Below are 24627 nucleotides of genomic sequence, written 5' to 3' on the forward strand. Positions count from 1 at the left end.
ATTAACAAGACCAATCAACCCATGCTGCCGGCCAGACTATTTGTGTGGCCAACCAGTATGAGGAGAAGTCGAAAGACGTGGTTATTCATGCTGATGCGAAGAAGGGTGATCAGCAATCCGTACCGTTCTTTAGATCAAGAGCGAAGTCCATTCTCAAATATAAACGTGCTAGTCGTGGCGACAGAGAACCTTCCAGAATTCCTTACAAGAAAATGTTGAGCTTGTTTAAAGAATGTATTGTGCATTACTTAAGAAAAAAAAAAAACGTACCGTGCACTTGTTGAAAATGTCTTGCTTTACCTTCGAAGAACACCATTTCTCACTACCTCAGATTCTCGCTTCACATAAAAGAAAACGCAGCGAGAAGACCCTTGCAGAACAAAATATACTCTGTCAAAGATATGTACAGCTACACACGAGTAATGCCGGCGACCTGAAAGCCAGCTGTCACGACAGCTTTAACAACTTTCTAACCTGTGTTATGATCCGCCCAAAATACTATCCGTCTGGCGATCGGCTAGTTATTGAGCTTCCGGTTACGAGTGACTAAGTAATCATTTGCATATGACTTTCTAACCTGTGTTGTGATTCGCTCGAAATACTATCCGCTTTTCCGCCTGGCGATTGGCTAATTAATCGAGCTTCCGGTTACGCGTTAGTGAGTGACTCATTTGCGTACAAATCCCCACTACACTCGTGGATGCTATATATATCAACGAGTAATAGCAACGCTGAAATATGTATATGGAACAATGGGCGATAAAAGTGTATGTGTGTACATAGATAAAGAATTTTCAGTGGGCTGCCTGCGCCAACGACGACGTGAAGCATTCAGAAGAATCCTGAAAAGATTCTAAGTTCAAGCCACGGCAAGTGCAGACAAAAACAAGAGTTAAAAGAGGCCAATGGACGGATAACTTCTGAGGCTATGTGTAAAAATTGCACATTTATTAAAAACGTTCCATCTTCAGACCTTCATCAGCTTACAGCAGTGGAACGAATGAATGCACTAATTATAGGCCAACCTCTGTCCTTCCCTGCTTTGGTAAAGTACTAGAAAAGATCCTGTACAAAAGAATAATTAAATACCTTGATGAGAATAAAATATTCCGAAGTCAGTATTGTTTTCGCAAGAAACACTCAACAAATTTAGCAGCTATTCTACTAGTTACTAAGATATTGCAAACAATGGAAAATGGTGAATACGCTATTGGAGTGTTCTTAGATCTTCCGAAGACGTTTGAAACTATTAATCACATAATACTACTGAAAAAAAACTTGAGCGCTATGGAATTAGGGGTGTCGTCTCAAAATGGTTCAAAATTATTTGACAAATAGTAAACAGAGAGTAAAATATAAATATATGGAATCAGAACAATTAACAATCAAATGTGGAGTGCCACAGGGATCTGTTCTAGGGCCTCTTTTCTTTCTTATTTAAATAAACGATATTTCTAAGTGCTCTGAAGTTTTGTCAGTCGTTCTCTAATTGGTTCCTCAGTCACAAAAGTATAGATAAATTACAAAGAATTATGAATCAGGAGCTCCAGAAAGTTGCGTCTTGGCTTTCTGCTAATAAGCTTTCCTAAATATCAAGAAAACATATTTCCTAATTTTTTAAATCGGAAGGAAGGAAATTAAGCCAAAAGGTTTCAATCAAGATAAATGAACAAGCAAGTGAGATACTTAAACATAAAAAAATTCCAAGGTGTGTGCCTAGATGAGGAACTCTCATGGAAATATCACATTGACCAAGTTACAAGTAAAATATCAAAAATGACAGGAGTCATGGCTAAGGCAATGCAAGGCATTATCTCAGTGTCTCTCAAAATTTATGAAACTATGGTGTATCCATACTTAACTTATTGCAATATCATTTGGTCAAGCAATTATCAAACCAGGCTTAAGTTATTTTTTTTGACCCAGAAAAAAATAGTTAGATTTATGACTTTTACTAAATATAATGAAGAATCTAGACCGATATTCCCGCAACTTAATTTGCTTTAAGTTAATATATATTAGCTGAGCACATACTTAACTCCGCCACTTATGTATTCATACTTTAATCACCACCTACTAAATTATTTTGCTAAATTTTGCCACAAAATCAATTTCAACTTATTGATTCGAATTTGAAACCATTTCCTTCTTTTCGAAACTGATCCCCTTCAGCAGAGAAAACTGCGGGCAAATTTCATGTAGTTCATTGTTCAGTGTTAGCAAATCTAAAGAGACAGTTGTTTTTGTTTTGTTTTTTTTAATCTAAAGAGACAAGCGAATCATCATCATAACAAAGGACAGTAAAGAGAGGTCAAAACATTCCTTGGTAACATAAAGTTGTTAAAAAGTATTTTTTGCCAGCAAGTCTCATATCAGCTTCATTTTTTATTAATAGAGGCGCAAAATTTCTCGAATGTTTTGAACTTTACAACGTCCTTAACGGTGAGGAGAAATCCATTTTTAATACCTACTCTTTCGCGTAAATGCGATTTTTATTAAATACATACGGGTTGTTATTCACCAAGCTATAGCTGGATTATATTGGGCAAGATATTTTTTAGTGGGTTTATGAACATGTTCGCAACAAAAATATACAACAAAAATCGCCAATATGCAACAAAGATCGACCCATATCCTCGGAACAAGGCTGGTCAATAAGGGATTCATTATATGGCGATAGAGCTGGACATCCATCGGATAAGATACCCGCATGTTACGGGCGTCAGTGGAATTGTTATAATTTGTAACTGGCTGTTTAGTGCATATTTATCCGCAAAACTCTCTTTGCACGCAAAAATGTGGCTTAATTACTCTTAATCGTTTGCTTGTCGCATTTCTAAGGTAGTGCTCACTTTTTATAGATCGTGTTTCTTCTTCGTCAATAAATGTTCTCCGATCGACAAGGTGTGATTTCGTCAGCAATTCATTTCAGTGGTACTTATCTCAGTGAAACTGAGTGCGGAAACTCCTAGTGCTCCACACCTCGAACGAAAGAAGTTTTCCAGTCGTTTTCTCTAAGTTCAAGAGGACTTGCTCAATAGCTTCAAACTGATTGAAGACTGCAGTGTGTATCAAGGAGAACAAGATAAGACTCAGCATTTTGGCCTCGCAAAATAATAATAATGATAATAAATTTAAAAAAATTGATTCTCGCCTGAAATACTGTGATGCGCCGACGGTGTCTCCAGTCAAGAGTTCTGACATAACAATGGCAGTGGCATTTTGCCTTGTTGGTTTATTCAAACTTCGAGCTGTTTTTCACAGAGCTCTTTTTCTGAATTTATTAGATGACTGGGAAAATAACTTCATTGTGATTGGTTGAGATCAGACCTATTTATCGTTAATACTTAATTTGCACTGCAATGCAAATTAATGCGCGTACGTGAATTACGGATTTACACTGCTCTAGCAATTAAGAGTTTACACTGCTCGTGATATCGGGAAATCCTTTCAAATTGCACTCGCCTGAAGGCTTGTGCAACTTTGAGAGAATTTTTCAAATAGCACTTGTAGTCTAAATCCTCAATTGTAATGGCATTCATACGATTACCTAGAGAAATTTTTGCATTAATGCCTTAATCAAATTGCCTTATTTTCTGACTTCCTGAAAACCTAGTGGAAAACAAAATGGTTAATTTAACGACTTAATATAAGTCATAACCAATAACCCCCCCCCCCCCCCCCCATCTTGACTTGTTCCACGGCGGAGGTATGAATTATCTATTGCGTGCGAGAATTAATTTTCCAATAAGTTGCTACTATAACTACTCGCTTGGTTTCACTGACATGATTCTTGCTTCGAGACGTCAGGGTTCCACCGCTGTTCTTGCTGGTCATACACGTAGTTATTATATAGACACGACTGTTTTACTGGAAAATATACCATTCGTAAATTCATATGAAACTACACCCGAGACACGAGTGGCGTATTCTCCTTATCCTTAATGGTGAGGATATATATTGATTCACGGTTGTTTATGCAAACAATCAGTTTGTGTAGATAATAAAAAGAAAATTACACGGTGGCTTGAAGATATGAATTATATTTTCGAGTGTTAGAAACACTTTTTTTACTGAATCGCTGCGTTCGTGCGTAAAAATTTGTTTTTACCAGTAGAAAATGCAATTCATATAGTCACGGTGCCGTGTGATATCATCTATATATGCGTCCCCTCCTTCCAAGGAACAACACGTATGTTGGCTCTAGACAAAACATTTTTTATTTTCTTTTTCAAGGTAGAGTCCGTTGTTGTGATCCTCAATGAAGACGTATAAAAATTACGTTTGTGGCTTGACTGTGGTGGCCTTGGGGGCGGCGGTATTTCTTTTCTTTGTAACGTGGCCTCGAGCGTTAACCAAGAATTATTCAATTCACTACTATAGAGAAAATACTGGTAAGTATTGAAAAAAAAAAATTTCACTGGATTTTGTTATTTAAATTTTAGTTATTTACTGAAATCAATGCTGTAGAAACTAATTCTTTTTTCACATGGTTTTAGACGTTTTACAAGGTATATAATTTTTTTTTATTGCAGTGAAGATTATGGGTGAACTTTCGCTGTTCGGGAACTTTGTTTTATTTCTTAATACCCATTTACATCTAAAGAAAGCACGCGAACATGGCTGAAGTTGCTCTAATAACACACACGAAGACAAGTTGCGCCACATATATATACATTATCATATAACTGAATCATATAATTAATTTACATACTTTGAGCTACTTGTTCTTCTTTCCAGAGAAACTGGACCTCAAGCGCAATTCTCCGTACGATGGCGTTGAATCGTTTGTGTTGTTTGTTGGTTATCCTAGAAGTGGCCACAGTCTTATAGGCGCCATTTTGGACTCTCATCCAGAAATAATCATTCCACACGAGTTCGACCTCCTGAATAAGTTAAACAGATTTTTTAATGACCCAAATGAAGAAAGTAACAGTCGAAGACTCCGGATTTTTTCCAAACTGCATTCTGTCTCACGTAGACAAGCCATGTTTGGAAATCGTTCTCCAAACTACTCACATGGGTATTCTTACCACATTCCAGGAAGTTGGCAAGGAAAATACAAAAATCATTTAAAGGTAAGGGTAAAGTTCACTTTCATAGTCAGCTCGATTTTGCAATTCCAGTTTAATTCTTTAGTAGACTTAAGGTTTTCACTGTTTAGAGTCTTGATTTCCCCCCCCCCCCTCCCCTCAAACTAAATTGCAAAAAAATATATAATCAACGAAATGAGGTTTTAGAGGTCAATTCAGCAGTTTATATCTTACCATTAACGTAGGTAATTGGTGACAAAAAAGGGAGCGGAACAAATAAAGTACTCGCCACACCACAAGGACTTCAACGTCTACAGGAGCTGCAACAAACAGTAGTGGTTCCAATTAAACTAATTCATGTTATCAGAAACCCGTTCGACAACATCGCTACAATATGCCTGTACAGGAACATAGGAAAAAATATCAAGTGAGTCAGACATCGTAATTTTGCCGCTTAACACTTAAAATAAACGATAGCCTCCATTTGGCGCGGAAATATGCTCGGATATTTGTCCGCGAACATTATCTGTTCCGAGAAGCGAAACAGTTTCCCGAGAGCGTGGCTCGAGTAAAACTGAGAGCTTCGAGAAGCATATATTTTTTCGAGCACAATTATATATTTCTTGAAGAGCATATTTACATCCTAGCATATTATCGCGCCAAATGGAGGCTATTGTGATTATTATCCTTCAAGCATTTTTCGCAACACGCGCGGTTTTGAAAATTGGGGAATATCACTCGGGCATTTTTTAGACATCCGAAAGAAGACTTTTGTCTCCCTGTTGAGAGCGGCGTATTTCTTTCCCTTTTCAGAAAATCGGTGGACTTCTGCATCGACAAATATTTCCTTAGAGCTGAAACAGTCCAAAAGCTTCACGAGATGTCCAAATATCCAATCCTCGATGTTTACAGCCGCGACATGATTGCAAAGCCGAGGGAGACTCTGCATAAATTATGTAAATTTCTTAGTGTCACTTGTGATAACGAATTTATCACCTTAGCGTTAAAAATCCTGTTTCGCAAAACCTCTAGAACGAGGTATTCTGTACAATGGACAAACAAACAGAAAGAAAGGGTCACTAATGAAACCCTCAAGTATCAATTCTTAAAATCTGTCTTTTCATTTGATAGCGATTAATATAACCGTGTTAAGTTCTGTATAGCTGGCCAGCATCGCACAGCACTTCTTTACAAAAGTAAACATGGCTGTTTCAGACTCTACTTTATGACAAGTCTGTAATGTTTTCTATGGAAAATTTTGATTCCTCTGTGTTTTCAACCTTCTCTGTAAAAGTTACAAGTACGTTTTTATATAACACTAGCTATTTTCCCCATTTTTGGAAGAACTGCTATACTTGCTTGTTTGAAACGTAAGCAGCCGAAAGACTGACAACCTTAGGAAGACTCAGGATACTTACTATAGGGGAAAATCAAAATTATTCGCTCACTTCCTTCGCTTATAGCTTGCAAGACGAAAAGTATACCGGGCACTATAACACAGGCTTGGATTCTTTAGGGAAAGTAAACTTTAGTAACGTTTTAGTGGCATTTGAGATCAAATTAATGTACGTGACGTCTGATAAAACCATTATAATAGCTTCAGTCAATGTGTCGAGTTGAATGACTTCTAAAATATACTGGTTATTGACAAGGCTTCCATCAGCGAACAATGTCTTTTCACTTTTGACCTCTCAAAGTCTTTATCATGATAGTACTGCCCCTTTAACTCAGTATCAAAAATGCTGAAGATCAGACCTACTTTACAGATAAATCCAGGTTTAGATTGGGACTCTGAACTGACCACGACTAATCGAAGATTAATCAACAATTTTTAGAGATTTGGATAACTTAAATTTTAGGTACTTCATTTGGTCAAATATGTCACAAACTGTGGAAATATGCTGTTCAAAAAAATCTCAATAGTAACATATTAACATACGTAGTATGCAAAGGATATTGCATGGCCGCGCGGAGAAACGGAATTTCTCTTTCGAGTGTTGAAAAATATTTGAGTGCAGCGCACGAGTGAAATATTTTTCAACGCGAGAAGAAAAGTATCGTTTCTCCAGAAGGCCAGGTAATGTTCTATTTATTACATAAACACCAATGAAATACCAAACCATTCCATTTTCGTTGCAAAAGGCGCGATTTATTATGGAACCATAGCAACGGTTATCTTTTGCTACTGGAGATATCATATTTTCGTGCAAAAGCTCACCTGCTATTTCATTGCTAGGTGGTCAAGATGGCTGGTAATTTTATTCACAGTTCTTAAGCGGGCGGAATTCAATTCAACAAATCTTGTAACCTGATTGGTCCCGGTTACGGGCGGAATTTTCACACCGAAGAACAACTTTCGAGAACTCAACTCGTGAGCTAAATGGAACTAATATCAAGTAGTTAGAAATAAATCTGTTATTTAATTTAACATTGCCGGTACGTAAGCTGATTCAACGACAAATAATTGTTTAATAAGTTACCAATTTACAAACCAGTCTACCACAGGAAAACCTAAACATGTCAGTTCTTTATCGGCCTAGGTCGGTGTATATTGAGAAAAACTATGTCCTCTATCTTGAGTGTGACCCTCGGCCTGCAGCCTCGGGAAAAAATCTGGACGAAACTTTCTTGACAAGACTAAGTTTCAATTTCGCCATACACCGGCCCAAATGGACCTATATACACAGACCCAAACTCGGCCTGTGATTTGTTGCTGGGGCCAAACTTGAGAGAATACACCTTATTCCAAAATGGCCGCCATTTTAGTATTCTTTTGTTTACTTGAAAATGAGCCCTTGTTGCCTCGTTTAAGGGAAAATATTCTTTTGAATTTCGAGTTTGAGAACCAGGCAAAAAGGGCTAATTTGCAAGTAAACAAAAGAATACTTAAATGGCGGCCATTTTGGAATAATGCGTATGAAGTGATGTGACTGCATGATCCAAACATTGAATACTCTTCTACTGGATGCCACGCAGTCTTACTGCTGGATGCTGCACGGGAGGAAATATTTGTTTATATATATATATATATATATATATATATATATATATATATATATATATATATATATATAGGCAATTGTGGAAAACGAGGACGGACAACTTCGAGCGAAAAAAATATATATATACAGTAAAAAGTCTAAGAAATCTAAAAAAAAGTTTAAAAATTTAATAAAAATAAACGTTTCGGTCAAAGACCTTCATCAGTTGCAGTGCAAGTGAATAATAAATTACAATAACCTTAAATAAGTTTACAGTATAAAAAATGACATAATATTACAAAGATGATTACATAACAAGGCGTGGTAACACATGAAAACGAAAAAATTAACCAATGATAAACAATCGGTGAGTAATCACCGATTGTTTATCATTGGTTAATTTTTTCGTTTTCATGTGTTACCACGCCCTGTTATGTAATCATCTTTGTAATATTATGTCATTTTTTATACTGTAAACTTATTTAAGGTTATTGTAATTTATTATTCACTTGCACTGCAACTGATGAAGGTCTTTGACCGAAACGTTTATTTTTATTAAGTTTTTAAACTTTTTTTTAGATTTCTTAGACTTTTTACTGTATATATATTTTTTTTTCGCTGGAAGTTGTCCGTCCTCGTTTTCCACAATTGCCTACAAATTTCATTACTCGAGGTTTGGACTACGAATCCTTTTGGATCCTTCTGGCGCGTGGCATCCCTGTTGGCTCGAAGCATCTTAACTTTATATATATATATATATATATATATATATATATATATATATATATATATATATAGGCAATTGTGGAAAACGAGGACGGACAACTTCGAGCGAAAAAAATATATATCATTACAACACAGGCACGCTTTATTTGTGTTGTTCAGAAATGGGCTATACCGCTGGCTAATTGACACGGAAGGCTCGTTAATTTACCTGTCGGCAAGCTTCGAGTTATTGTCGAGTTTGCTCCGATGACAGGGCTGAGTATCTTCGGAATTATTGAGCTCAGATGAATGAATAGGACTTGTGACTTTTGGGCGGCGATTCAGTGGATGTATCTCAAAAGAATTCAACAATGCGGCTTAATTATTGTCCCTTAAGTGCGTATCCTTTTGTTCTTTGAAGCGTGGTGATTGCGAAAAAAATGTCACCTCGTGTTTTCATCTCTTTCCACCGAAAAACGTTTCGCTCATAAGCGGCAAAGGTAATATCGGGTTATTATTGATATGCATTTTACAAGCTTGAAAATGAGCGTTTAAACGAAATTTTTGGTTCCGTATTACCGGAGAACCGCTTTGTTTTGCAAATTACAACGCAATTTGTCGCCGGCAGTGAGAACCGCGGCGGCATGTCTTCGGTCACGTCTGAATGAATTTGCTCTCGTTTGCGAGATGGAAGTCGATTAAAAAATTATTTGAAGTGATCTGTTACCAACCGATCGCTAAGCTTTTCGTTGGATTAGTTTATTTAAGGTTAACAATCAGATACTATTAAACTACAAAGAAATACATAAGAGTTTGTTTGAATTTGATTGACCGTGCGCTTGTCAAAACAACAGACGATATATATTGTTATGCAAATACACGGCATTACGCGGGCTTATAAATAACTGAGTCATACGCGTGGCTACTCACTTATTCTCATCACTGTAAACACACTTGATCGTCACGTTAACTAGTTTATTAGCTGTGAGCCGTGATACATGATGGAGTTTGCCGTTGGTGCTTCTGTTGAAGCTGTCGATCAGCTCGGTATTTGGGCCAAAGCCAAAGTTATTTCAGCATCCGAAAATTCGGTTGTTGTGACTTTTCCTCCATGGAGATCGGAGTGGGACCGCGAGATAAGTGACCTTTCCGAAATCAGAAAGGAAACGATCGAAGAAACGCTGATCCCGCGCCGTCTTGCACAAAAAAAGGTAAGAAGTTATTCAATGTTAATTTTGAGTTTTTTCATTTCCTTTTCCTTTTTGACGCTTATAAGTATCTCACGCAAGTTACTTTTTGCCATCAGAACCCGAATCTCAAGAAATTGTTCCACGGGGACGTTGTTTACTTGAATGGCAAAGCAGCAAATGTTCTCCAGTCAGATCCTATCAGGAAATCGGTGAGTTTCAACTCTCTGTAGCAGCAGATTTATTGTTTACATAACTTTACATCGAGTGTCAGTGGTCATGATCATACTACTAATTCTCCTTACCAGTCTCTATACAACTCTTATACTGAAAAGTAGTTTGGAGTGTTCGTAACCGATTTAAGGCAAACATTTGAATCATTGATGTTTACAAGTGTCCCCATTTAGTGGTTGTATTGCTGCTTTCATCTTGTCATCTAATGATACTGCTAGAAAAGTTAACCCTCGTCACTTACTTCTTGGCTTGTGTCTGACATTTTGCAGACTGCAAACTAAGAGAATTTATCATGTTACCATTACCATTATTGAAAGCGTACCGTAAACAGGCTAAATGAAGTGTTATTCAGGCTAACCAGAGTGAATAGTAGGCTAACTGAAGTGCATAGTAAGTTTAACCAGAGTGAAAAGTCTGCAGTCTGCATTCTGAAAATGTCAGACACTGTTTTTTGGCTAAGAAAAAATTAAAATAACCACAATACACTAATTGGCTTCAGAAGATGTTTTTTCTTTTGAGTGCCTTACTTTGCATAAAGTTTCTCAGGGCGAAGTACATTTAATTCATTATCTTTTGGAATCCTTTAACTTCTCTCATCTCTTAAATTAATTGTAATTCAAGGAATTTTTCTAGGTCTACATGTTTACTGTGTGGCCATCCAATTTTTGTGCCTGTAGTCTGAAGCCTGAAATTAATACCAAGCTTTTTATTTAAGGTAACTTTGCAACTGGTTGACAGCAAAGAAAGACAGACTGTCAAAGTTTGGGAGGTGGAAGAAGCCATTGCTCAGGAACAAGTTGAGCAGACAAGGAAGAGGCAGAGAAGAACGGTGATTACAGATCAAGGGTTGACATCAAGTTCTGAAGTTGCAGTCACCGAGATTCCATATCAGGATCAGGTTACCATGGCAGTACCTAGTAGCAGCAGTTTACACTTTTATTTCTTTATTGGGTCAAATGGCACCATTTTGAGGATTGGATCCTTGTATTCTCTTGATTTTTGTAAGGGTTCAGTTCTTATTTGTACATCCATTTCAAGAAATAAGGATCTTTTTAAGTTTAAGTTTTTGCTGTGTTCCGTAGTGGACAAAAAAGTTGAAAGTATTGATAGGGGTGTATCTTGTACAGTGAACAATGTAGCGCATGTTTCGTGTCAATCTGATGTCATTATTGGGTCGAAGGGAAAGGGTTTGGTTGACAAAGTTATTTGCGAGGGCTGGGACAGGGTTTTGTTTTGTCAAGTTAAAAATGCTGCAAATTTTTCTTACCTGTTGGACCTCAGAAAGAGTTGCTTGGCCAATCAAATACGTCAAGGTGTCTACTCGGGTATTTCACGCACTGCCACTCGTCCTACGCAGCCTATTCACCTTGGCATATTTGATCCAATGCATGACTCTAAGATCTTGGGTCTAACAGGTGAGAACCATTTCCAAGTTTCATATTCAGGGAGGGATCTTGCAAAGTTAGATTCATTTTTGGGGGCTAATTGGGATGTTAAAATCCTGGAACCAGGAAATCCCTGTTCCCACTTTAAGTATGTTTGCAGAGTAAAATTTTTTGTTCACAGGCCCTCAATGAGCTTACGTTTAAATTTTGTTTATTCAGAGTCTAATTACCCATTTACAGTTGCTTATCGGAGTACTTGTAGTTATTAGAGCTAAGCTTTGTTTAACAATATAAGATACAGTGGAATCCCCTTATTGAACACTTGAGTTTTTGGAGCTTCTGATAAATCAAAGCAAAAGCAGTTCCCTTTCACACAGTCAGACACCGCAACATTACCACCAATTTCTCAAATTTACACCCAATATATTCCCCTATGAGGCTAAAAATATCTGGATTCCACTGTAAGTTTGTAATGTATCTTCTGAATTCCACTGTAAGTTTTTTTGACTTAATCTAGACTGAGAAGACTAGAAGCTTTTGTCATTTCAAAATAATATTATATCATAAAGGGATTCAGTTTAGGTTTTCAGTTTCAATCAACCTGTGATGGTCTGTTCAGGACTGTAGAGTTTTGGAATGTTTTGATGTCAAAAGTAATTTATTTATTTATGGTTACTAAGATGCTTGTTCTGAAAGCATTCAGTTATTATAGCAGTCACTTCTGTATAACTGACAGAATAAATTAAAGGTGGTTTGTGTACAATGGACTGTGTATTTTCGAGTAATTCCAGTTTAGCTATATGCTTGCCTTAAAAAATCTGGCTTTTGAGACTTTTGTTGGAATTTCCAGTGACCTTCTGAGGGGTGGGTATGGGTATTTTCTCATTTCTTCATTTCTGTTTCGTTTACAATCCCTAGCTAATAGGCAGGGACAAAAGTCAGACCCGATCATTAACTCGGATCGCTGATTTGAATGAGAATAGCACTACCTGCTGTTCTTATTCAAATCAGCCATCTGAGTTGATCCACTCCGACTTTTGTCCCTGCCTATTAGCCAGGGATTGTAAATGAAACAGAAATGAAAAAAATCTTTTGAAAAAATACAGCAAGGCAATGAGTGTCTTACAACAGTTTTTGTTTTAAAACCAAGAAAAGAATTTTAATGCCAAAAAATCCTAAATTTACATTGCAAGAAATGCGCTGTAGTCTTATTTACCAGTGCCTGACTTACAAAATATTATATGATTGAGTGTGTGTCTAATAGGGGGATAAAGTGTGTTTTGGATACAGCTTGTTTGCAGTGAACTTTGATTTGTAGGAGACTATTCACACGATCTGCCAACAGTAATTTCTGTTATCAGTTCAGTTCATCCTTGAAAATGCGAACTCAGTGTAATCAATGCCTGAATGTGTGCTTTGATTGGATTGTGCAAGTTCGAGTGCTCTATTCCATTTTTCTGTTTTATGCTGAAATTCAGCCTGTCCCATGTCCTTGTACTGTTTTTGCTCCTCCTCACTGAGTAATTTCCACTGCTGTCCAATTACTTTGCTGATCTCTGACACGCCCTTCTCGCAATTTTCTTTAACATGCTGTGCATAGGCCTTTGTGTTGTACACAATGAATCCGTTTGCTGGTCGTTTCGGTTTTTGCTTTGGGATATCATTTTCTTTGTTAGAATCATCCTGTTCTGTCAACTCTGGCTTTCGCTTTCGTCGCATGGCCTTCTTGAGCTCTGGGTGGGCACTTTTAGTAGTACTGACCAAAAGTTCACTTTGTCTTATAACTCTTGCATGAGCCAGTGTATTAGTGGGTGCACTGTCCAAGTTGTTTAATTTGAGCTTGTACTTATGGATATCTGGAAGGACTTTATCATTGTCAGCTGCAAGCACAAATTGTTTTGAGATAATTGGCCACTTGAAACGATATGCATAAACTATCGGTTTGTTGATCTTTTTGATATCCTTTTCAAGCTCTTTCTGTGATGTTATCAAAATGAAGTCTGCATCAGCAGCTTGTGCCACATCCCTTGTAAACACCTTCCCACCATTCCGAACAATAACTGGAGTGAGTTGTTCAGCATTCGTGATGCCACTTTTATCCTTCTCGTTAAGTCTTCCAGAAATGACAAAAGTGAGTCCATTCAAAACTTGAGGATCAGGGTCACAAAGTGATGTAATTTCAACAAAGAAAGGAGGTTCTTTAGGATTAACAGCCACTTTTACACGCTTTTTCTGTGGAGTAATTTCACAAACCATTGCCTTGGTTGTCTGCCCACCTTTCTCAATGAAGACTCTGTCTCCTCTCTTGTAGTTGTCAGCTTCCTGGCTTCTCAGAGATGTATCTTCAACATTTAAACTCTTCAGTAAAGGTTGATTTCCTACTGCTGCTTCTGACTGAGGGAGTTGATGCTCTGGAGTAGAAGACTGAAGAGTGATATTGTTATCAGCTTCTTGGCTTGGCAGAAATGAATCTTCAACATTCAAGCTGTTAAATGAAGGCTGATTTTCTGCTGCAGCTTCTGACCGAGGGAGCTGTTGCTCTGGATTAGAAGACTGAGGAGTGCTGGTGAGCTCTTGGCATGATGAATTACCAGCCTGGACTGAGGGAGATTCAACCGCCTTCATTTCAGTAGTGTAGTCAAGGCCTTCCTCTTCAAATTTCTTTTGAACGTATAACTCATATGCTTCCTTGACTGCTGTTGGGCACTTGTCTATACGTCTTCTTAGAAATCTGTAGTGCCACATAAATAGTGTGATAATAGGGTCTTGCTTCTTCCAACCTCCTCCCCTGGCAGAGTGTCCAAAGTACAAACATTGGTGCAAGTAATGTGTTCTTTCGCCACCCTCCGTGCCTCCACGAAACAATGAATGGAACGGCAAGTCTCTGAGCATGATGGGGAATACATCCACTCTTTTCATGAGGTAAGGGTAAAGCTTTGATGATCCATAGCGCAGCAAAGTTAAGGCATGGAAGAGATCAGCAAGTTTCACATACTTGTCTATTTCAGTGTCTGTAAGACCAAATCTGTAATCGGATGGATCTTTAGAGCCAACAGATGCTCCTGAATTCAATCGGTCAGGAAATTGCCTCGGGTCTTCATCCCACCGTTCCAATTTATGAAGTTCCCAGTTCACATCCCATATTTTCATCTCGAGGTCATATTCTGAAATTTTCAAAGAAGGCCAATTCAGTTCATTCTTCAGGTGAACAGGCAAATCAAAAAACACTTCTTTGCTGGCAACATTCTCCAGAATTTCTGGGTAAGGGCTTCCTGCATATTCACTTGCTGGTGACGATACTGTCTCAGCATGATTCACATTAAGTGTAATCTGCTCCAGCTTCTTGCCCTCATACCGTAGTTCGAATTTGCCATTCCTTACTCCTCTGGCATTTATGTTGCTGATAAAGTGGTTTAAAGTTTGTTCTTTGGCAGCATGCCCTCCCATAGTTTGCTGGCCTTCTAAATTTAAACAGGTCATACAACGATCAAACACCATGTGTTCTGTTAGTCTACAGAAGCAGTGATTTCCATCTGGAATGTAGTATGATGTCGGCAGTGATGGAAGAAGTGATTCCGGATGCTCTCTGTTGATTCTGCGACCAATTTCTGATCGAAATCCTGTGTTCTCTCCAACCTTGCACCTTGTCTCCTTGGTTTCATAATTGTACATTGTGAAGGAATCTGTACTTGTGGAATCCAACCCACCTCCAAGTAAATTATCTGAAAATTTCGAATCAGATGATATGAACACTTTGTGTCCTCTGTTAATCATTGATTCTATCCAGGAATTTAGACTGCCTCGCTTTGTGGGATTGCCAAGGTTCAGTTCCAAATTAAGGCGCGTGTCCTTTCCGTAAAAAATTGAAAGCGGCCGGTACTCTTCTGGGCTATGGTAGCTTAGACCATGAAACATAGCTTCACTGTTTAATACATTTAGTGTTATTGCCACACTGTCCTTCCCACCAAAATTTCTACCATCTCCGTAAATCTTCCACCATTCATTTGGAGGCAGCCACCAGTACAAAAAGAGCAATGTCTCCCTGAGTCTCTCTGGACTGATTTGCCATCCAGAGTGCGTTCTTTGTGGTTGCCAAACCACTTCAAACTCCCTTCGAAGTTTTGCCTTGAGGATGTTCACCTTGGATTCTGAGTCAAAATATCCTGGCAATTTCCGTCTCAGTTCACGCAACATTTCTGTTGGATTGGTGGTGTCCTGAAGATTGAGCACCTCAATTGCTGACAGGTGATAGTGTTGGGCAGCATCCTGTTGTATGATGAGGTCATAAATCGGCTTCCTTTTCTGGGGATCGTGAGCAATTTTGGCCAAATTTACAACATCCTGAGGGGTTAAACTTCCATCCCAGTTTTCATTATGATCATGATCATCTCCCTTGCAATTAGTTACTGTTTCTGCCAATGATGCAATGAAATCATTTTTTGAGCCATGATGAACATTTTTTGCGAGTTTTGTAAGTTCATCTCTCTGCAGATTCAGGCGACGGACAACTTTTCTGGAGGTGAACTTTCGCCCCTTATCTTGTGTTTGCCTTATGCTTTCTTGGCGTGTCAGAAGATCTTGAGTGCGGATGCGTTTAGACATTGATGCTTGCTGATCATGATTGCAAGGTGGAGTTACTGTCAATGGCGTTGCAAGAATTTGGGTTGATGCACTTGTCGATGTTGATGGCATTGTCGAAACTGGCGTTGATGGAAGCACAGGAGTTTGTGGCTCAGAAATAGTGGTTGGATATTCAGATAATGCAGTTGGTATCATAGATGGTTGTTCAGGTGTAGATGAAGGGTGCTCACTTGGTGTTGTAGCAGCAGCATTTACAAGTATTCCGATTAAATCACAGCGCAGTTTATTGCAGTAGTTGTTTCCTGCCCTTGCAAAGTACTGGTGATGGTAAATAGTAGCAGAAGTGCAGCTTGGCATGACATGTGGGTGCGAATTTTTGCTGCATCACGTTTGAATACATATTCTTCTCTTACAACTAAACCTGGAGACATCAACAAAAAGTTGTTCTGTTTAATATAAAGGTAATGTGTAATGCCATGATTTCACCTTTTAGAAGTGCATAATATTTGCACTTGGTTATTAAACATAATTTTCACATGTCTTGTTGTGGCAGATCTGGAGGAGGGCCTTGGCCTTTTTAGAACAAAAAGAAGCCCCAAAAAATTAATTTTGAGAGAAGCCCCATTATTTTTGGGTATGGATGACTGGCTTGACACTCACCAGAGCCATTGATTTTGGCTGGCACAGCAGCCAATGTATAAAATTAAAAACTATTTGTCAATGAAACACATTTCATAGCTTTGTTAACTGTGGTTATGGAGTGCTTTGCAAGAATTTCAACAATTTAAATCTAATTGAATAATCACAAATCACAAAAAAAACACTTTGCTGGATTAGAAAATATAGCTGTAATGTACTCTGGCGTGCATAACATACGGTTAATTCCTCATGATACTGAGAAACAACAAAAAAATACTGCAGATCCTTTGTTTAGTTTTTCAGTTTTTGTAACAAAAATTTGCAAAAAACTCAAACAAGCAGAGGTAATTTGTTGTATTTGAAAACAAAACTCGTCTCAGCCTAAGATTTTACTTTCATTGGAAAAGATACTGGTTATGTCCAGGTAGCGATGACTACAAAAAAGACTGGGATAATGTTTCTTTATGGAACTCAAAATTCTCACAACTACAATAAAAGAATCGTGTGGTCGCAAGAAAGGAGAATTTATAGTTCATAGTTCTTTAACATCGTTCGTTCCCTATCACCTTCATTGAACTAGGATTATTAAATAAAGAACAACAATCAATTTTTTTCAAGCATTCAGATTTATTGTGTTGTATCATTAATCGCAAAAAACACTGGCTTTAAAATACAATATTCTGATTCGTAAGCCTTACCGTGCTTTTGAAGAACTGCGTCCAGATGTTTGTATCCCTTCTTCTTTACGTGAGTTTTCAATCCAAGTGTAAGAAGAAATGAATTGTCAATCTTGAAGAACTTTTTGTTCCCAACGAACGTCGCTTTCAAGTTTTCTGGCCACATTTGCGGGACAATTGTCGGTCAAGAGTGTCATCCTAAAGGTAAACAATGGATTTATTTATACGTTTCAGTCGTGAGCTTACCGATCAAGGGAGTCGCTGACTTCACGGTGGAAAACATGTAAATAAGTGACCCTGTGTTTTGTACATTAGCTCAATGAATTTCACATACGTTTCAATGGACTTACCGTCAAAAGTGCTTTGATTTCTGGAAGGATGAACTGCCATTTAGACTTCTGAGATTTTTAAACACGCTGTCACCTTGAATTCGTTCGATTAACAACTCGCGTTGTTGTGATCCGCGATGCTGACCCGAAACACACAATTTGTTGATACTGCCGTGACACTAAACTTCTGAAAAGATGAAATGTCGTTGATAATTTTGAGATTTGGCTTAAAAAAAGCTTGTAAATAAACTTAAATTCGCCCGATTCAGCTCCGCTTAACTCGCGTTGATTTGTTGGTCGTCACAGCAACCACATGGATCTGACCAATAGAAATCGCGTTTGATTCATTGCCGTGACGTTTATACTCGACTCGATCGTTTCGTACCAGAAAAGCTAAAAGACAAAAGAAAACATCTAAAGGAACAGTAAATGACAAAGGAAAGGGTACACAGAATTCAAAATCCAACACACTCGTTTTATTTTCTTCTTGCTTATGAATGTCTACGTTTAATTCGGTGAAAACGGGCCGACTTCCAATAACTAGCTATCGATCGACAGAGTTTTTTTATAAATAATCGAGCGGGCTTCCATTCCATGGGTTTATGTTCACTTGGACTCATCAAAGCGGTATGATTTTAACAAAGCGAGACGTCAAAAATCGTAGCTTAGATTCAAATGAACACTGGAATGAATAAAAGGAGCGAATTTATTGATGAAAAACATTCCAGACACTAGAATGTTTGAGAGTGTTTTTGCGGTCAGACGCCGAGCAATGCGTTCATGTCAATTTCTCAGCCTTTCCCGGGGCCTTTCCACGTGCATGCTTTGAGCTTTTCCAGACCTTTCTTACGAATAAATTAAAATATGTCGCAACAATAGGGTTTAAAAAATCAATCAAGCAGAAATCCTAACACAAAGCAAAAATATCGCACCTAACATCAAAGCGTTTGCGCTCGTGCAGTAGCCAGCCACATGTTCGGAAAGTAATCGGTCCGTGAATTATGAATATTCAATGAGAAAGAACAATAGCGTGAATATATGAATAATAATCGACCCACAAAATGTGGGTACACACTTAAAGCGTGCCTGTGTTGTAATGATACAGTAAAAAGTCTAAGAAATCTAAAAAAAAAAGTTTAAAAATTTAATAAAAATAAACGTTTCGGTCAAAGACCTTCATCAGTTGCAGTGCAAGTGAATAATAAATTACAATAACCTTAAATAAGTTTACAGTATAAAAAATGACATAATATTACAAAGATGATTACATAACAGGGCGTGGTAACACATGAAAACGAAAAAATTAACCAATGATAAACAATCGGTGATTACTAAGCGAGATACTATGACAATGCGGTACAAAACTCAAAAGACACAAACCAAATAAGAATAAATAATCGAATATAATACAAATAAGATTAATGTCAAAAAAGTAACGCGATTCGTCGAGTCAGCCTAAAGTGTGAAGGGACCCGCGTGTAAAATATTCAATGTTCAAAAAAGGCGGTCCCAAAATCCCCAAACAAAGCCCCTGAAACTATGCCGCGGCAAGGCACAACAGGCGCCCTAAACAGGGCCCTTAAACAACAATAATGTAATAAATTCCCCGATGGGGGCCCCTGAGAAAACCTAGCGCTAACAAAGCTAACAAGATCCAAGGTCAGGGCCTTTGAACACCTGAACTAAGATAACCGCCAAATTTGCAAGTTATTTTTGCGCTAATTGTAGTTTATTCTTTTTTTCGAGTGGAATTCCTGACGTTTATTCAAGCCAAAAGGTGCCAGAGAGAACAACTGTGCACTCCAATATGCCTCTTCAGTGATTAAAAGCTTTTCGATGTTACTTGTATTGTTTGCATTTATCTGCACTTGATCAATACACTGGAAAGAAAAGTCGTTTAAGTCGTGCGGTGTTCTGTTGAAATGCACCGCTACCTCACAAGTCTTTTTCTTGGTCAGCATAGCAGACTTGTGGTTGCGAAATCTAACTCTAAAATCTGTTGTTGTAGAGCCAATGTATTGTAAGTTACATTTCTTACACGAAGCCAAATAAATGACATTTTTTGAATCACAGGAAAGTTTCAATCGTATCTTATAGCTCTTGCTATATATTATTGCAGATTATATATTATATATATACACCTTATTCCAAAATGGCCGCCATTTTAGTATTCTTTTGTTTACTTGAAAATGAGCCCTTGTTGCCTTGTTGCAGATTATATATATATATATATATATATATATATATATATGTATATATATATATATATATATATATATATATATATGTATATATATATATATATATATATATATATATATATATATATATAATCTGTGCTTTTCCGCACGACACGAATTGCTAAGAAGAGAGCTGTGTAGCGTCACTGTCACGGTCAATTCATTAGTTTAAGATTGAGTGTTTGAGAGTCGCTGATACTGATGAAGAGTGCACACGTTTCGCCGAGGGCTGCTGCCGTCTATCGCGCCCAAATCTGAATTAATCACTTATTGTATATGTCTGAATTGATGAAAACCGTGTTGAAGACTTTGCACCAAAATAGCGGGCATGTTTGTGGAAAATCGCTCAGATAGTGTACATAAATATGGCCATGTCGTACTGAGAGTGCTATCTACCTGGTGTACTCTTAAGGTGGGACTTAACCTAAAAACACAACATGTTTCAAACATTTTCTGGCGGCTAAGAGTTAACTCCAAACCATGGCAAAGTATACATTTTAAAAAGCTCAAAGACCAAAGATCATGAAAAAAATATTTGTGTACCCTACGACTGTATTGTAACCTGACACCGGCTGATTAAATCTGCCACCTGCTTGGGAATGCCAGGGCTTACTTGAGAAAAAATAACTCCTACAAGAACTGATCAAAAGGAATCATTTTTACATTTTACAAAAGAAGACAAATAGCTTGCTGTGACAAGCATAGAGATTTTTGAAAAGTTAAAAACACGTGAAATGATGGCCAGTTAAATCTGATGCAGAAAATCTAGCGTACGTTTCAATACATAACTTCGACAGAATGCACTGGATGGAAAAGCTCTATGCTTATCCCACAGGACGTACTCAGAACAACAAATCCTGAAAATTTCAGCACAATTGAATAAATCCTTCTCAAGATATCTTTTCTCGAAGGCGAAAAGAACTCGTTTTGAGAAAACGAGCTTTAAACTTACAGTAACAGTACTAGTCCAAATAAAACTTCAATACCTTAAGATTCGGGTTCCGTGAAAAACAAAACTTCGAATTTCTTTCAGAATTTTGGGTTAGGTCCCGCCTTAATAGAGGCCGTACCATGCCTATACAAGCCTTTGAAGTCGCTGCAAATGAGTCCAACGAGCCAAACAAAGCTAAATTAGAGCTTAAATTGATCATTTGATTCGCGGCACTAATCTAGACATGCTGAACCTCTGCGATTTCACCTAAATGACCTCACTATGTCTTTACTGTGGGTTAAATTAGCCAATCATGGCGACAAGAGCATGGTAGGCAGTGGCTTTCTAAAGGCCTGCATTGTCCTAAATGGACTGAACAAGAGCTTCCTACATCGAGAATCGATTGAACTTCAAACAAACTAGGCCATAATTATGATTCAGCGAGAACACTCAACAAGCCACGCACATAAATTTCTTCCGCGCTAGCGAATCACAGACAGTTCTGATAGTTAGCTAAGCCGAGAACGCCTAAAATTGATAAAAGAAGGAAATTCTAGCTACTCACGATCAGCGCTTGACCTGATGTTCTTCACTCCGTTCGTAGCCATGTCTTGCTCGCAAATAGCAATGTCCCGGATGTAATTGAATTTCAACGAGCGGGCAAGTACCATATCCAGACTTCAAAAGATTTTTTTCTAAGTCTTTAGCCCCATCAAAGTTCAGACCACAGAACGCCAACAGCAGCTAGAAATGTCTAGTCCATTGCACGTCTAAGCCCTAAATTGATGTGGCTAAAGATCTTTGCTGTCTAAAGCAAGCACAACATTATCGCCACAGTGCAAACGGCCGTACTATTACGGGGCTAAATGTTGACCCGTTTACACATCTCTGGCCCGCCTCACGTACGATAATGGACGACGCTTGCTAGCAAATCGTTAGACTTGCGCCTTCATCGGACTTAATGATGTCCTCGGGCAGACTTCCTTTAGACAGCAAATACAGAACGCTAACCGGTCGGCTCCTTGTCAGAGTCACCGCGCGAACTGAATTCAGACGAGTGTAGCCTGGGCTAGATAAATAACTCACGACTGCCATCGCGGGTCCACGCTCACGCGGGACCTCCGCGACTTGCGTGTGTCGGGTTTTCTTAGCATTTTTTAAGGAAGTTTGGCTGTCTAGCCACATAAAAACACATCTCAGCCTAAGATACACACTTGGCATTCACTTCAACTTATAATAAATAAGCCTTTTAAAGGCTATCCGATGCACCTTAGAAATGCTCTTCTCACAATTCTGCCGGAAATCGACGGGTGCACTCAAAATATGATTCTACAGTTGTCGCAGGAGCAAAAAAATTTGGAACGCTTCACGAATTTGCGTGTCATCCTTGCGCAGGGGCCATGCTAATCTTCTCTGTATCGTTCCAATTTTAGTATATGTGCTGCCGTTAAGCGAGCACGTCTATGGCGTACATCAAACACAATATATATTAGGCTGTGTTCTGCAGCACTGAACCTTGTGGGACTTGCTTAAACTAGCCTTGAGGCTTAGGGCTTTGTTGTAAGCCTATTATTCCCACGCATCTCAACGCATGCGTGTGTGTCTGCAATATTTAATTCAAACTTTCAACAACGTTTCTGACGATTTTCCGAGACTTTTTCCGGACTTGAAGTCAAGTTAAGAAAGTTTAAATTAGTTCTTCAACTGAGTAAATTGGTCCAGGATCAACGACACATTTATTACGGAAATTTACGGAAATTTTTGGAAGCAGTAAATGCGTCACGCAGTGCCGTTGATATTTCGTCGAAGGTCTTCCTACTAGTCAAATTTTTTGGCGCCTACAATTGTATAAGCGTATGGATACCTATGATGGTTTTTTTGATTCGATAATTCTGCTGTTATTTCCAATAAGTCACAAGAAGATTTGGGAAAGTGAACTGCGTCGCGTTGAACGACGTCTCTTTTGTTTGACTTTATGAGCAGTTTGGCACTCTATTCATCCTTTCTGATCCTGTCACGCGGATGATAAATCATACCCAGAGGGGATCACATGGACTGGCGGCCAATAAAATACCATTTAGTGGTATCGTATGTCAGTGGTACGAAAATATATAATGAGTCCAAATGAAAACACGCAGTAAATTTTACAGTCGATGTTATGTTACCATATGTAAGGAGAATTTGCATCGCTTTTTTTGTTTAGCTTTTTTTATTTTTGTAATCTTTTATACAACGCTGAGATAGTCAAGTACTTTGCTCTTTTCCAATGTCATGAGAAACTTCTGGAAACTTTAATATCCTTTCCCATTTCACAATATCATTAATCTCATGCTTTAATACGCTATTTTCAATTTAAATATGGGGTTGATTTTCCAATTAGATCGTCAACGCTACAACTATCCCTCTCAGGAAATGATCTATCTTCATTTTCGCTCTAAATTTCCCGCGTAAACGTTTCAATCACGTTGCACTAGAGGCCGCGTTATCTTTTTCCAGCGGTTGCACACTTGGGACATGCGCATAAGACCTAAATAAGCGTAAATGTGACTAGACGCATTTATGATAGCTTTATAGCAACTTTACATTTGGTCTAGCAAAGTATCGCTTTGCGCAAACTTTACATGGCGCGTAAAGGAACGTGGATCTGGTTTTTCAACTTTAAGCTGCATTAACGCAAGCTTTACGTCCGACGGCGTACGTCTACCTTTACGTGCCTTTACGGGCATGTAAAACTGGCGTAAAGTTGCGTAACGAAACGCAACTTTAAGTTTCTGTAAATCTCTTTTTTTATGCTGTGGTTTTGGACAAACTGAGCTTCACTTTCGCCACATAGCGGCCGAAATGGGCCCATATTCAGAGACCCTAGCTCGGCCTGTGATTTGTTGCTGGGGCCAAACTTGAGAGAATACACCTTATTCCAAAATGGCCGCCATTTTAGTATTCTTTTGTTTACTTGAAAATGAGCCCTTGTTGCCTCGTTTAAGGGAAAATATTCTTTTGAATTTCGAGTTTGAGAGCGAGGCAAACAGGGCTAATTTGCAAGTAAACAAAAGAATACTTAAATGGCGGCCATTTTGGAATAATGCGTATGAAGTGATGTGACTGCATGATCCAAACATTGAATACTCTTCTACTGGATGCCACGCAGTCTTACTGCTGGATGCTCCACGGGAGGAAATATTTGTTTAATATATATATATATATATATATATATATATATATATATATATATATATATATATAGGCAATTGTGGAAAACGAGGACGGACAACTTCGAGCGAAAAAAATATATATATACAGTAAAAAGTCTAAGAAATCTAAAAAAAAAAGTTTAAAAATGTAATAAAAATAAACGTTTCGGTCAAAGACCTTCATCAGTTGCAGTGCAAGTGAATAATAAATTACAATAACCTTAAATAAGTTTACAGTATAAAAAATGACATAATATTACAAAGATGATTACATAACAGGGCGTGGTAACACATGAAAACGAAAAAATTAACCAATGATAAACAATCGGTGATTACTAAGCGAGATACTATGACAATGCGGTACAAAACTCAAAAGACACAAACCAAATAAGAATAAATAATCGAATATAATACAAATAAGATTAATGTCAAAAAAGTAACGCGATTCGTCGAGTCAGCCTAAAGTGTGAAGGGACCCGCGTGTAAAATATTCAATGTTCAAAAAAGGCGGTCC

The 24627-nt window shown here is 38.0% G+C and overlaps 3 protein-coding genes and 1 non-coding gene across 4 annotated transcripts; 1 reads left to right on the plus strand and 3 right to left on the minus strand.

Moving 5' to 3' along the window:
- Positions 1-927: 927 nt before the first annotated feature.
- LOC110058126 (uncharacterized) lies at positions 928-24083 on the minus strand. Its single transcript, XM_089277854.1, has 4 exons — positions 21488-24083; positions 5268-5353; positions 4715-4886; positions 928-1065 (listed from the first exon to the last, which is right to left on the minus strand). The coding sequence occupies exons 1-4, from the start codon at positions 21591-21593 to the stop codon at positions 1010-1012; spliced, it is 420 nt and encodes a 139-aa protein (XP_089133980.1). The 5' UTR covers positions 21594-24083; the 3' UTR covers positions 928-1009.
- LOC149099022 (uncharacterized) lies at positions 8858-12290 on the plus strand. The gene is made up of 4 exons (XM_089277693.1): positions 8858-9119; positions 9702-9930; positions 10026-10118; positions 10856-12290. Exons 2-4 carry the CDS (start codon positions 9718-9720, stop codon positions 11792-11794), a joined length of 1245 nt encoding a protein of 414 aa, XP_089133819.1. The 5' UTR covers positions 8858-9119; positions 9702-9717; the 3' UTR covers positions 11795-12290.
- Positions 12657-18303, minus strand: LOC149099023 (uncharacterized). The gene is made up of 3 exons (XM_089277692.1): positions 17773-18303; positions 17444-17620; positions 12657-16527 (listed from the first exon to the last, which is right to left on the minus strand). Exon 3 carries the CDS (start codon positions 16461-16463, stop codon positions 12888-12890), a length of 3576 nt encoding a protein of 1191 aa, XP_089133818.1. The 5' UTR covers positions 16464-16527; positions 17444-17620; positions 17773-18303; the 3' UTR covers positions 12657-12887.
- On the minus strand, positions 22273-22381 carry LOC149099024 (U6 spliceosomal RNA). The gene has a single exon (XR_016204007.1). It is a non-coding gene; the product is annotated as a U6 spliceosomal RNA (small nuclear RNA).
- Positions 24084-24627: the final 544 nt, after the last annotated feature.

Source organism: Orbicella faveolata, unplaced genomic scaffold, assembly GCF_042242905.1.
Source record: "Orbicella faveolata isolate gen_17 unplaced genomic scaffold, um_ofav_v1 contig_46, whole genome shotgun sequence".
Classification (NCBI taxonomy): Eukaryota; Metazoa; Cnidaria; class Anthozoa; order Scleractinia; family Merulinidae; genus Orbicella; species Orbicella faveolata.